This window comes from Piliocolobus tephrosceles, chromosome 2, assembly GCF_002776525.5.
Source record: "Piliocolobus tephrosceles isolate RC106 chromosome 2, ASM277652v3, whole genome shotgun sequence".
In the NCBI taxonomy this organism is placed as follows: domain Eukaryota; kingdom Metazoa; phylum Chordata; class Mammalia; order Primates; family Cercopithecidae; genus Piliocolobus; species Piliocolobus tephrosceles.
Window position 1 is genome coordinate 171,533,690 of NC_045435.1, and position 15,326 is coordinate 171,549,015.

Consider the following 15,326-nt stretch of genomic DNA (forward strand, 5'->3'; position numbering starts at 1 on the left):
TCTAATACCAAAAATTAAACCTTTAACTTAATCCAAATTAAATTAAGCTTTAAAGCAGCCACAAATTGCTTTGTGCCTTCACTAGAAGAAATATCTCTGCTATTCAGGAGTAAGGACCCCCCATCACATTTTGGCCCTAACTAAAACAAATACAATAGGAAAATGCACCAAAAGGGAAACAAATTATGATGTAGTTTTGTTTTTTTAATGGGATATATACTTTAAAAAATAGTCTCTATTTTCTAAACTTCTTGTAATATGGCTTTATAACTTAAAATTTTAAATTTTTTCATTCAAAAACAGAAAACAAAAAACTAGAAAACCAGGACATTTACTGACCCTTTTTCAACATTTTCTTTTTTGTTGTAGGAACAGATGAAGTTAATGCACATGCAAATGCCACATCTTCTATAATCTTAGAAGATCCTGCTGATAAAACAACAAAGAATCTTAAAATTTTTTCAAATTATCTCCTGTGCTAGAGATAGAGAGTACAGGTACTTTCTAAGGGTAGGAAATAGAATACCTTTTTCATACTCTTATTTTAAGAGCTTATATTATTAAGCTAAAATATTTGGTAACCAAAATTACTACCTCTGACATTATGCATATCTTTTCAACTGAGAGAAACGATGTAGTCATTCATGGTAAGACTTGAGGAGAAATGAAAGTAGGAGCAGTTGGCCGGGCGCGGTGGCTCATGCCTGTAATCCTAGCACTTTGGGAGGCCGAGGCAGGTGGATCACAAGATCCTGGCTAACACGGTGAAACCCCGTCTCTAATAAAAATACAAAAAAATTAGCCGGGCGTAGTGGTGTGCGCCTGTAGGACCAACTACTCGGAAGGCTGAGGCAGGAGAATGGCATGAACCCAGGAGGCCGAGCTCCCAGTGAGCCGAGATTGGGCCACTTTACCCAGCCTGGGCAACAGAGCGAGACTCCGCCTCAAAAAAAAAAAAAAAGTAGGAGCAGTCATATGCAAAGTGATTCAGTTCTCAGGTGGAAGAAGAATTTTTCAAGGAAACAAAATAGTTTGATTCCTAATGATAAGGCTGCCAAATTTGCAGATCAGTCAAGATGATCAGTTATTTTCCAAATTGCAATACAATTTCTCAACAGAAATATAGTATGATCTGAATTACAGGAAAATAGAGCATATTTTAAAGAAAAAGAAAAAATATTAATTATTTTCACATCTGTATAATAATGTAAACTAACAATAATAGTATTGCCAGGAAGACATTCTCAACCTAATTTTGTAATTACTATTCATACTACACACATAGGTTTTACTGAAGTCATTTTATAGCTAGTAAAAAATTGTTTTGAGGATAAATATTATTATACTGTAGATTTTAATTTGCAACTATTCATTCACTTTTCCTCCTTTACAAAATTAATTTAACACCCATGGTAAGCTCCATGAAGAGTTCAAATGTAAACATCAGCCAAGTTTAAGAGCTATTATTAAAACATTCCAACCTAGCGAGATATAAATCAATGGAGTTGTACTTTAATAATCTTGAAGTCTAGATTATGGGTATATAGTATACACATACCTTTCGCCCTGCCTTTAGTTTCGGACTGTACATTTTTCAGTTTGCCTAAAAATAAAACAAAAATAAACATAAAAATGTGCAAAATAGGACATTAGAATAGGACACATTATCAAATCAAATCTATTACATGTTACCTTTCATTTTCTGTGGCAATTCACTTGTTTCAATTTCCTCTGAATCACTGCTTTCTATGTACTGGACAGCAGTTTTTCTTCTAAAATTAAGTATACACAAAGAAATTTTTGGACCAACCCAAATCAAAACAAGATATACAAACATGTTTAACAAATGCAATAAAAAACTTTTGCACTACTCGTTTTATTTTCTGAAAATTCTTTTAAAAAACACTTTGACAAATGAAAGTCAAATCTACTAAAAACATTCTACTTTCATAACCAGATAGATGCATTTACTATACAAAATGAAGTACCACTGTTACTGTTTTTTGAGACAGGGTCTCACTTTTTGCCCAGGATGGAGTACAGTGACACAGTCAGAAGTCACTGCAACCTCACACTTCTGGGCTCAAGTGATCATCCCGCCTTTGCCTCAGGAGTACCTAGGACTACAGGTGCGTGCCACCACACCCAGCAAATTTCACTACTATTAAAATAAATTTGATAGCCGGGAATGGTGGCGGGTGCCTGTAGTCCCAGCTACTCGGGAGGCTAAGGCAGGAGAATGGCGTGAACCCGGGAGGCAGAGCTTGCAGTGAGTGGAGATCGCGCCACTGCACACCAGCCGGGCCAACAGAGCGAGACTCTGTCTCAAAAAAGTAAAATAAAATAAAATAAAATAAATTTTAAAAATTAAGTCATTCTAAAAAATTAATAATTTCAATACAAGGTTCAATATTTAGTAGTTCAACTAAAGTATGTAAAACTACAACAAAAAAGAATTGGCTCTTGGCCAGGCACAGTGGCTCATGTCTGTAATCCCAGCACTTTGGGAGGCAGAGATGGGCGAATCACCTGAGTTCAAGAGTTTGAGACCGGCCTGGCTAATATGGTGAAACCCCGTTTCTACTAAAAATACAAAAACTAGCCAGGTGTGGTGGTGCATGCCTGTAGTTCTAGCTGCTCAGGAAGCTGAGGCAGGAGAATCGCTTGCACCCAGGAGGCAGAGGTTGCAGTGAGCCGAGATCATTCCATTGCACTCCAGCCTGGGCGACAAGAGCAAAACTCCGTCTCAAAAAAAAAAAAGAAAAGAAAAGAAAAGAAAAAAAAACTGGCTCTCAAAGAAAATACTTCTAATACAATGAAATAAGCAACCAAAAGGCAAAAATATAATTATTTCACAATAGAAAATTTCATAAATTTTGTGTAGAAAGTTTAACAGTGATTAAGTGCCTAAGAGCAATAAATTCTGAAGTCAGACTGCCTAGCTTCAAATCCTCATTCCACCAGTAATTTGTTATGTGATTTTAAGTAAATCACCTAATATTCTTCAATGTCTGTTTCCTCATAAGATAGAAATAAAAATATAATCCTCATAGATTAAAATGTTACTACATGCAAAAAGCCCCTAATGTTACTACATGCAAAAGTCTGTTACACAACAAGCATATCTGTATTAGCTATAACACATGTGTCAGTTGTTGTTAGTTTTTCTCATGTCCTCACATTAGTATTTCTATGTCCTTTAATCTGATCCAGTCCAATTAACAGTGTTGTGTTACCCAGGTTTATGGTAAGTTCAAAGTTGTAACATTTGTCATTTATCTAAATCTGAAGGAATTAGATTTAGATAACACTGATGAGTGCTGGCTTTGTGCTTATTTCAGACGGCTATTAATGACAGAACAATTAACGCACCCACATTTTCAAAACCTTTGTTGATGAAATAGCTAGCAGAGACAGATTTGCAATGACTTGTGTAGATACTGATGGTAGACAATATAACACAACAAAAGCCCAGTTTTTAGACCTACCTCAGAGGATAAATGAAGTTTGTAAAGTTAACAGATTCAAGACAAGATCAGAGGGGAATTACATCTTTTTTAAAATTCTCCCTCTAGTCTATGTTAATATAATGCTGTTCATAAATAACTTTATCATGTCTTATTTCCACTACATGTGAAGAACTGAAACGATCAAGAATGCTTTTGTCAAGCTATCTAATAAAATATTCTTCAGTTTTCATCCCCTTAAATCCACAAAGAAAACTTCTAAAATCTCAAAAAAGCAAAAATCCCAAGATCTAGATCTTAGTTCCTTGATAAAGTAGAAAAAAGGTAGTAGAAAGATGAGTGATTATTAAAATGTACCAATTCATTTCTTTTATAGGTCAGTATCATTTTTCTTCATCTGTAAAATGAGAATACCCTATCTGCCTAAGTCATCGTGATCTTGGCAGTTTCAAATAAAAGAATGTATCTGAAAGAACTACTTAACAAATATAATGGTCACGGTCATCTTTATCTCTCTCTTTTTCTTTTTTTTTGAGACGGAGTCTCGCTCTGTCACCCAGGCTGGAGTGCAGTGGCGCAATCTTGGCTCACTGCAAGCTCTGCCTCCCGGGTTCATCCCATTCTCCTGCCTAAGCCTCCTGAATAGTTGGGACTACAGGCACCCACCACCAGGCCTGGCTAATTTTTTTCTACTTTTAGTAGAGACGGGGTTTCACCATGTTAGCCAGGATGGTCTCGATTTCCCGACCTTGTGATCCGCCTGCCTCAGCCTCCCAAAGTGCTGGGATTACAGGTGTGAGCCATTGCGCCCAGCCTCTATCTCTCTTACACATAAGAAAACAGAGTCTAAATAAACATATGACATAATCAAACCATAATAGTTTACCTTTTGGGGCGGGAAGACAATTCTGACATGCGACACTTATTCTTCTCCTTGACATCTGAAATACTGGGTTGTTCACATCTAGATGTTTCTATTTCAAAGAAAAATGCAAATATAAAGTATTAGTAAGGTGTCTTAGAAACTAGTACTATCCCTCTTAAAACCTTGGTTTTCTAATTACTGATTTTCAGTTTTCTTAACATCTTCATTCCTTTCATTACTCTATTTTCTCTACTTTTTTCCTAATCTAGTATTTCCTCATTTCTAATTAGAAAGTACCTTCAAATTTTTATGACCCAGTCTTTTCTTTGTACTCATCCAGCCAATCCCCACACTAGCTGAATGTTTTGCTGTACCAAGGCAGCTAAGAGCTACTGGAACCACAAATAGGTGCTGTTATAAATTTACATGTTCAAATCTCAGTTGTCAACCTTGTGTCACTTGGTAACTCTTCTTACTAAACACTGTTCAGCTCCCCTACCCATTTATCAGCATGATCCATACTACATTGACCCCTTTGCCTAGATTCTAACTCCTTTTATTCCAAGATGACCTATTTCACTTTACAAAGAAAATGAGATGGTATCTTCCATAAAAATCTCAATTTTCCTATCTTTTAATCCACTCATTTATCTATATTTTCCCTCAACCTTACTTCTTTCCTTCTACTGCTAACTCATCTACCTATTCTCCTGATTCTATTTCCTCCCACAACCTACTAGTCTCTCTACTAAATCCAAAATCTCATGGATTCCTTTCTTAAAACCACAGAACAAAATCAAAAACAAACAAAAAAAAACCTCATCTTACCCTAACTCAGCCACCTATTTCTTTCCTATTCCAAACTTAATAGCACACAACTGTTTTTTACAATGTTTCACCTACTACTCTTAAAATATTTTTGGTCTGCTCTAATCTATCTTTAGAAATTAACTTTATGAAGGTCATTTAACTGTAAAATCCACAGATCTCTTTCCATTTCTCCTATGACTTCAGAATTTGGCTCTACAGCTAGCTTTCCAGCATTATCTGCTGTTATCCATGCGTATTACATTTTAAATACAATAAAATTCACTGAGGTCCCAAAAGAAAACATGCTCTTTTTAAAGTATCCTTTCATGAGATTTTTTTTCACAACCCAAAATGCTCTTCCCCAGTTCTCTAAATGGTATACTACCCAATTCAATCATCTCCTTGATGAAACCTTTCCTACCAGTACTCAGGAAAGACCTTTTAAAAAAGAGATCCTAAATTTTTGTACAGTACAAAGCCAAAACTAGAATTACAATATTAGGCTGAAAAAACACAAATCAAATATTGGGTCATATTCAAATTAAAGTTTACCAGATCAAATATTGGGTCATTTCAATATTAAAATTTACCTTTGCTTAGTCCATCTGCCTTTTCACTGGTACTGTTTCCTCCAAGTTTCATAGCGTCATCGTTAACATTACATTCCTGGGTAAATAGGCATATTTCTTAAACAGTACTGCTATCAGTTTTAAATAACTTTAAATGCATCCTGTTTTATATTGCTTTACTTTGCATAATAAAAACAACTTAAATTGCTACCCAATTCTGGAGCAACTGAAGGGGAGGGTGAATAAGTGAAGAGGAAAATATACAAATTGATTTACAATTTTTTCACAGGTATCTCAAAAAAAAAAAAAAAAACTACTTGGTCTTTACCTTTTCAAAAGGAATACCGAAAGCAAATCTCAATTATAAATGACACATTAATGAGAAATTCAAGAATTGGAATTTACTTTATAATTAAGAATTCTCAGACTTCAAACTTTTCAAATCAATGTTCCATGTTCATATTGCGCCACTGCACTCCATCTCAAAAAATAAAATAAATTAAAAATCCAAAATACAGTATTTTTAGAGATACGTAACTAGAAGAGTTACTTTAGATAGTTAACGTCTAAGCATTAGCTCCGAGAAAGAGATGGTAAAAATGTTTTTCATCAAACGTCCTATCCAGTCTTCAATAATTAGTATAACCATTTATATTAAACAGTATGGGGAAAAAAAACAAACCAAATGTTTATTCAAACATAAAGGATGTCCTTTGCATTCATCTTCTTCCTTTTTTTTTTTTTCTGAGACAGAATTTCATTCTTGTTGCCCAGGCTGGAGTGCAATGGCACAATCTTGGCTCATTGCAAACTCCACCTCCCAGGTTCAAGTGATTCTCCCGCCTCAGCCTCCCAAGTAACTATGATTATAGGCATGCGCCACCACACCCAGCTAATTTTGTATTTTCAGTAGAGACAGGGTTTCACCATGTTAGTCAGACTGGTCTGGAACTCCTAACCTCAGGTGATCTGCCCGCCTCGGCCTTCCAAAGTGCTGGGATTATAGGCATGAGTCACTGTGCCCAGGTTTGGATTATTCTTTATATCAAAATATTTTGCTCAGCAAACTTTTTCTCTATAAAGTTCAAAGATAAACTTTTTATCAAGTCCAAGCTGGATGAAATAATAGTATGTTCGAATCTAGAGGAATTTAAATCAATATTTCAGTATACTTATGTTTGGAATATCTAAACACACTTGAAAGCGTGATTTTTTTTTTTTAGTAAATCCCTGGCTGGAAATCACATCTTCAGTTGCCATTTCAATTAATGTAGCAACCCAAATATCCTAAAAACCTTCCTACTATAAAACACACCTTAAATACGTAACTGATCTTGGGGAAAAATAAGAGAAATCCTTATTGTTAATTGATAGTTTCTCAATTAATACTTGAGACTAAAGCTGTAAGCAGTCTTATGTGCTTCTATCAAATCTGGTAACCTAAAACTTCAGTTTCAATAACCAAATGTAGGAAGCACAAGACATAACACATTAGGTTGCTCAGGGTGAGGAACTGAATCTGAGACTTCAACAGGTTTAACTCTCAATAAAAGTAGAAAGTAGGAAATATAACTAAGTGCAGACATTAATAAAATAAAATCTCAATAGCACTGACAGGAAACTGATGCACTGCCTTCACTGAAAACTAAAAACAGGGAAGAATGGCAATTCAGAAGAGTTCAGAAAAGAAGTATATTGCATACATCTTTTTGCTATTTCCTTCTATTTAAGTTATTTGAATTTTCAGGTAAGAAAAGAAGTAACTGTTCCTCTCTAATAACATTTATTTTTCTCACTAAACTAATTTTTAATTCTTAGAGACCAAATATAAATGTATGTTTATATTATATACATATATACACACACACACAAAGTTTCAAGAAAAGTCACCCTTATTCTCATCACTAGGATGTAAGTTATTATTAACATTTTGGTACAGATAGTGTATGTGAACGGACTTAAACCACACATGAATATATTATTTACAAAGTGAAGAACCAAACTTCACACAAAGATTTGTACCTGTCATTTTTCAACTAAAAAGAATCATGAAAGTGATTATTCATAAAAAATAATACTTAATGGTTGCATTAAATTTTATTAATGTAAGTTTCATGGCTATATCGTTTAACTGTTCTCTTGTCAAAAGATGTTTCAAATTGTCCACCTTTATCTTATTTTTATTTGTTTTAGAGACAGGGTCTCACAATGTCACTGAGGCTGGAGTGCAATTGTGCAATCATAGCTGACCACAGGCTCAAACTCCTGGGCTCCAGCAATACTCCTGCTTCAGCCTCCCAGGCAGGTGGAACTACAGGCGCCAGTCACCATGCCCAGCCTTTAAAACAATGTTGAGGAAAAAGAAAAAACTTGTACTTTCTTTGGAAAAAATGAATTTCTGGTAACTCCTTTCAGATAGTTTCTTAGAAATGGCATTATTGACTGGCAAAATTGTTCAAAGATTATAAACAATTTTAAGTCTCTTGATACAAATTATTAATTGCTCTCAAGCAAGTGATACCTGCTGGTGGCTCACACCTATAACCCCAGCACTTTGGGAGGCTGAGGCAGATAGATGGCTTGAACTCATGAGTTCGAGACCAGCCTGGACAACATGGCGAAATCCCATGACTTGAGACCGGGAGGCAGAGGTTATAGTGAGTCGAGATTGCAACACTGCACTCCAGTTTGGGCAACAGAGCCACACCTTGTCTGAAAACATAAAAAGAAGGTGGCACGAACTTTCATTCTTATCAGCAACACATGAGAGACAGAGAGACCATTCTTCACATTTCTGAAAACACAATTTCTTGATAAGTTTTTTTAAATGATGAAATTTAAAGATTTCACAATAAACTGAAGGTTTCACATGAAGTGCACTTACTACTACTTTACCTTCTTCAGTAGATTCTTTTTAATTCTTTCAATAGGAAGAGGTCTGCCATCATGGAAGTTGGTGAGGATTACTGCAATGGCTGTAAGAGTTTTACCCTTAAAAATGTTTTAAAAAGAAAAATGGTCAGATTCTGAAACCCAGTTCACCAGAAAAACATTCCCATTTTAAAATCAAGTAATCGAATATCAAATATCATTCAAGGCCACAAAAGTGTACTGTGTATACATGTCAATGAAAAATGAGTATTTCATTTAGTTAGAAAATGCTTTCCTCCACTGCATTAGTAGGGAATTATTAAATTATTTACACTATAAAATACTACAAAGTATCTCTGAGAAATGTCATTTCATTGAATGACTGCTTTCTACAATTCTACATTTAACCCTGAACTATTGATTTTTATCACGCAGCTATTTATAACTATTCATTTGCCATGAAGTTCGGAGCTAACGTGATTAGTAATTCCAGTATGCACATAATCATTTTATTAAAATTTGACCTAAAGATGATACCAAGCTTAAAAGTCATAACTTCTCCATAAAGTATAAAAGACATATTTCTTATGCATTTTTCTTAAGTGGAAGCATGTAATTTTTCAATGTTTACTGCAGTTTAATTCATAGTTAGCAATACAGAAGTAAATCTCTGGCAATTTTAAAGCAGTGTAAATAACAGCAGTTTTAAAAGTGTGGTCCACATGCCACTGGGGATGGGGAGGGTTTCCCAGGAGCCCTTCATGAAAATGTGAAGTCAAAACTGTTTTCATAATACTACTAGGACAGACCTTACTCTGTCAACATCTGCACTAATCCTACAAAAAGCCCAAATATCAATGGTGAAAAAAGTGCCTCAGCATAAAACAAAGCAGTTGGTAGTAAGGGGTATATTAGTACTAGTCATCACATTCTTAACTGCCACATAGTTTTTTTAAAAAAAGTTTTCCTTAAGAAAGTTCTTGGCTGGGTGCAGTGGCTAAGGCCTATAATCCCAGCACTTTGGGAGGCTGAGGCGGGTGGATCACCTGAGGTCAGAAGTTCAAGACTAGACTGACCAACATGGTGAAACTCCATCTCTACTAAATACAAAAAATTAGCCAGGTGTGGTGGCGCATGCCTGTAATCTCAGCTACTTGGGAGGCAGGAGAATCACTTGAACCTGGGAGGCGCAGGGTGCAGTGAGCCAAGATTGAACCATTGCACTCCAGCCTGGGCAACAAGAGTGAAAGTCCATCTCAACCAAAAAAAAAAAAAAAAAGAAGAAGAAGAAGAATGTTCTTGATGGAGCAGTACACATTAATTTTATTAAATCTCATTACTTAAGTACAAATCTTTTTAATTTCTGTGTAGTGAAATGGAAATTACATATGAACTACTTCTGTTCAAACTATGTATCAAACTATGAGGGTTAGCTAGAGAAAAATAACTCAAGATGGGAGTTATAAGCTCAACTAATCACTTTTTTCATGCAACACCATTTTTACTTGAATGACAACTATCAATCACGACGGTCTAAAGATATTTTCTTAAAAATGAACAAAGTGAGACTGTCATCTACAAAGGAAACAACTGAGATTATTTGTAAATGATAATATGTGAGTTTTCAATAGAAAATTAGAATGTTAGAAAAGTTGTGACACTATGAACATAGTGCCTTCCCAAAATGTAAATGATTTTCTAATAACATCAGTGGTAACATTAATGAATGTAAGTTTTGGATATTGCATACGAAATACATCAACATTTGGCAGGTCTGCCCAACTCAATGAACCAACATTTTCTAAAAGAGCAATGCTTGGTGTTATAAAAATCATACATGGGTAAACTATCCATTCAATGGGCAAGATTCACAAATAGATTTCAATGGAACAGGGTATAAAAAGCTCACTGATATGATTTAGCGTTCCGTATTACAACAGTTAACCTTTAATAAACTAATACTTACTGAATTTTGATGTAGTATATCAAAGAAATCTGCAATTACCTAAAAAGCTATTAAAATACTCCTTCCTTTACAACTACATACCGTCGTAAGGACAAACTTTCTTCATATACTTCAAACAAAACAACCTAACAGAGCAGACTGAATGAAGAAGCAGGTGAGAATTCAGCTGCCATCTATTCGGCCAAACACAGAGATGTGCAAAAATGTAAAACAATGCCAGTTGTCTCAACAAAATTGTTAAGTGTTTTGGCATACTTTTCATTTAAAAATATGCTATTTATGTTAACAAGTAATGAGTTTGTACTGTTATCTTTAGTTACCACTGGCTAACACTATAAATACTGATAACAGCACCCAAAAACAAAAGTTCTTTGAGATCATTTTTATAAGTAGAAGAGATTACTGAGACCGAAAAATATAAAAACTGCTAGTGTAAGGACCCATAAATATTACTCTGCATGCCACAATATTTGTGATGGAATACAATTTCACATAACATTGTTTTGTCTTTACTTTTTAAAAAGAAAAACAATGAAAGACAGGTCACCCTGAATTTCAAAGAGCAACGAAAATTGAGAAACATGGCCAGACAGGGTGGCCTACATCTGTAATCCCAGCACTTTGGGAGGCCAAAGCGGGTGGATCACTTGAAGTCAGGAGTTCAAAACCAGCCTGGTCAATGTGGTGAAACCTTGTCTCTATTAAAAATATAAAAATTAGCTGGGCATGGTGGCACATGCCTGTAATCCCAGCTATTGGGGAGGCTGAGACAGGAGAAATGCTTGAACCTGGGAGGCAGAGGCTGCAGTGAGCCAAGATCTTGTCACTGCATTCCAGCCTGGGTGACAGAGCAAGACTCCACCTCAAAAAAAAAAAAAAAAGAAAAGAAAACTGAGGAAAACATCTTTATACCATTATTGTTGCCTAATTATTTTAATTGTACTTTAACCAAACCAAAACTTTACCACTATTTTAAGTAAAAACTATAGGAAACACTGCGTTCTACAAAGGTAGTAAAATCTAGTCCCAAACTGGTACCAACATATTCCTATCTCTTTTTACTTCAAAATTACTTTCTAGAAAATCATAATCACAAAATTAGATTTTATTAACTAAAGAAAAAAATAATTACCAAACCCATATCATCAGCTAAAATTCCTCCATGGACATTTTCTGGTCGGTCCTTCTCAGAAAAATTTGTTATTGTGTTATAGTATAAGTCATTTCGCTGTTCCCAGAATGGTGGAAGTTCTTTGCTGTTTTCCCGTGACACCATCCAAGCTAGAGCTTGTTTTTGATGTGGAAGCAGTGGTGTTTCAATAGCCTATAAATAAAAAGTCACAAAGGCAAATACAGTAAGTCATTCCTTTTTTCACATGCAGATCTTGTGATTAAACAAAGAGTAGATCATAAGTACATTTAAACATTCTGAGTAGTCTTAAATAAAAAAAATACTGGTTCAATACCTCAGCTGGTTCCATTTCATGGGTTTTATCATCTTCTTTCAAATCTTCAAACAATTTGTCAAATTCTGTTTTAAGCTACAACAAACAGCAACAAGAAATAATGTAAAACAAACTAATTAAAATAATACTTGCATGTAAGTCAGATTTGAAATCATTTAGTTAATTAACTGACATTAATGTCAAATGGGCCAGGAGTGGTGGCTGATGCCAATAATCTCAGCACTTTGGGAGACCAAGGTGGGAGGATCACTTGAGCTCAGGAGTTTGAGACTAGCCTGGACAACACAGTGAGAGATCCTAGCTCTACAAAAAATTTTTTACAAAATTAGCCAGGCATGGTGGTACATGCCTGTAGTTCTGGCTTCTAGGGATGCTGAGATGGGAGGATCACTTGAGCCCAGTAGGTAGAGGCTACAGTGAACCATGATTATGCCACTGCACTCCAGTCTGGGCAAGTGAGACCCAGTCCCAAAAAATTAAAAAACTGAAATTAAATTAAATTTAAAAAACACAAAATAGTCAAACGTCAAAAAGGCACATAAATCAACCCTAGGATTACACTACTCACTGAAGAGAGAACGAACAGGTGCTTTAGTTTTTAGGAGGTAAAAGAATATAAAAGAGTTTTAAGTCCTGAGTTTCAGTCACAGTTTCATCAAAAATAAGCTTATATATAAGTTTTGGCAAGACTTGACGTTTATGGCCCCATGTCTTATTCCTATAAAATGAAAGGGATGAACTAAATTTAGATTGTCTCTAAGGTTCCTTCTACCATTAAAATTCTGTGATGCTATCAGTTGTATTCAAAATATTTTGTCAGTCCTACCAGGTAAATGACATTCCATTTATTATTACTGCAATAAGGAACTTGCCATGCACTATAGGATACTTTTATTATTATGCTAATTTGACTATTTAAACTAGGTTAGTCCAATTTTATATCAACATATATGTGATACAGATATTTTTGAAAATTAACACATAAACACAGCAGCAGCTCAGAAGAAATTAGGCCAGGACTAAAAAATCAGAAGTAACCTGGGGTTTATCTACCAGAAACATGCTCAAGTCCTTCTAACAATAAGCAGGGGAAATATGGTAACTACAATTAGTAGATAAAAGGACTAACACTGGTAGATACAAACATCAAAAAAAGTGTAATGTTTTTTTAAATTGATCAGCATTAGTTTATTTTATACACTTTTTTCCAAAGAAATTCAGCATAACGTCACCCTAAATTATAAATTAGACAAAGATAATGTGAAGAATTGGGAGTTAATTCTTTCACATTGCATTTGCAAAATTACTGAGAGGAGTGAGTCTCAACTTCAATTTTTTTCTTAAAATTACTACATGAACATTTAAAACATTTCAAATACAAAAACATGCCATGCATAAACAGTAACATGTGTGTTTTGCATGTTAGGTACAAATGTTCACGTATGGAATTATTCCTTATCAGAACTTTTTATATAAAATGTTAACATATATATACATATTCTATTCTATAACATGTTTCATTATAAATATATTTGAAGATGACACATACCCACACGTACATATTCATCCTGTTCTTTTAAATACAACCCGCAACATTTGATATTCACTTTTAGATAAAAGAGAAGCACACCTGTTCGGTTGTCATCTGTACTGCAGCATGCACTGGCATACTATAGCTTGGTCCAGCTCTTCCAGAGCCCCAACCACTTTCCAAATTGAATCCTAAAGCTATAATTTACAAAATAAAAAGAATAAAGCCATCAAATAAAACAGATTTTTATCTTTTATTAAGTAGCTTTTAAAATGTTCATAACAGGGCTGGGTGCTGTGGCTCACGCCTGTAACCCCAGCACTTTGGGAGGCCAAGGCAGGTGGTTTGCTTGAGCCCAGAAGTTCGAGACTAGCCTGGGCAACACGGTGAAATTCTGTCTGTACAAAAAATACAAAAATTAGCAGAGCATGATAGTGCACACCCATAGAGACCCAGCTACTCGGGAAGTTCAGGTGAAGGGATTGCTGGAGCACAGCAGGTCAAGGTTGCACCAAACCACTGATCGTGGCCACTGTACTCCAGCCCAGGTGACAGAGCAAGACTCTGTCTCAAAATATATACACAAATAAATAAATAAAATGTGCATAACAAACTGCATTAAAAGCCTTGTATTTTAGAGGTTTTTAAAAAGCTAAATACTAAATCACTCAAAAAACACAAGTAATTCCACATTATTTGAACAAACTTTTGCCAAGCACTCCTTTTCGTTCACTATTAGAAAATTCTCTTTGTCTAAAATTTATCAAAAAGAATGTTTAAAGTCAGGGGTTGCCGATGTTACCATTAGAGAAAATTAGGGGAGGGTATATATGAGATTTCCTTGTATATATACTTTTTCTTTAATTTTTTTGTTTAATATCCCCTCACTATTCTGACACTGTGTACTTTTATGTGTGAATCTATCTCAATAGAGGCAAAAGGAAAAATCAGAGACTTCCTCAAAGAGACTCCTGAAAAAAACTTGTACCTTGGAGCCTTGAGCACAAATTAGCCAACAAACTCCAAGAGAGAATAAATGTTTCATAATCCCTGCATCTTATAATATCAGTATAATATTAAGTCAAACCCTAAACTTACTTTTTGGTGCAGGACCCAATTTAAATCCATGTTTCTTCAATTGATCTGAAACCGCTTTTCTATTTTCTTCTTTTCCCCAAAAAGTCATATGCAGAGGCATGGTAAAAGCATTGTTTGCACCAAAAGGAACAACCCTATTATATTTGGGAGAAAAAGAAAGGGAAATTAGAAGCATTACTTTTTATCCCCACTAAGAAGTAGTTCAATATTTTAAGTGTATCATTTACATTTTTACATGGAAGTAAAGTAATAAGGAACCAGTTGGGCAGACTTGAAAGCAAAAAAGGACAAGGAATAGAATCACAAACAATCAGAAGAAAAGGGTGATTTTTAGAAACAGAGTGTCAGAAAAAATTGAGAAAATGGAATAAAGTACTTTTAAAAATGCAAGGATGGCCTATAAACAAGATTGTAATATAAGTAAAATAAGTTAAATGAAAGGGTAGAGCTTCAGCTAACGGAACCACTGGGGTAGTAACTCATTCTGCTTGGAAAATGGGGAATGCAAGAACTTGTGATTCACTAAGTTATTCTCAATAACTGAAAAACCTGATAAACTGAAAAAGGAGAAAACAAAGTGAGACATTACTGAGCATTTATTTTATCTTTCAAACTCACCTAGGATGATGATATGAATATCCTAAAAATTAGAATTAGAATATCAAGATCCTAAATATTCTGGA

The 15,326-nt window shown here is 34.8% G+C and overlaps 1 protein-coding gene across 4 annotated transcripts in view; it reads right to left on the reverse strand.

The window, feature by feature from the left end:
• Positions 1 to 15,326, reverse strand: part of HLTF (helicase like transcription factor) — a 54,559-nt gene that overhangs the window by 28,118 nt on the left and 11,115 nt on the right. For 3 of the 4 annotated variants that reach the window (XM_023215399.1, XM_023215397.1, XM_023215396.1), the window contains exons 4-13: positions 14,644 to 14,777; positions 13,645 to 13,742; positions 12,015 to 12,089; positions 11,681 to 11,872; positions 8,607 to 8,702; positions 5,733 to 5,808; positions 4,354 to 4,441; positions 1,693 to 1,772; positions 1,559 to 1,603; positions 340 to 429 (exon numbers count right to left, since the gene is read on the reverse strand). In XM_023215399.1, the coding sequence (XP_023071167.1) occupies positions 340 to 429; positions 1,559 to 1,603; positions 1,693 to 1,772; positions 4,354 to 4,441; positions 5,733 to 5,808; positions 8,607 to 8,702; positions 11,681 to 11,872; positions 12,015 to 12,089; positions 13,645 to 13,742; positions 14,644 to 14,777 (974 nt within the window). The remainder of the gene's footprint in view (positions 1 to 339; positions 430 to 1,558; positions 1,604 to 1,692; positions 1,773 to 4,353; positions 4,442 to 5,732; positions 5,809 to 8,606; positions 8,703 to 11,680; positions 11,873 to 12,014; positions 12,090 to 13,644; positions 13,743 to 14,643; positions 14,778 to 15,326) is intronic. The other variant, XM_023215400.1, reaches the window with a different exon arrangement.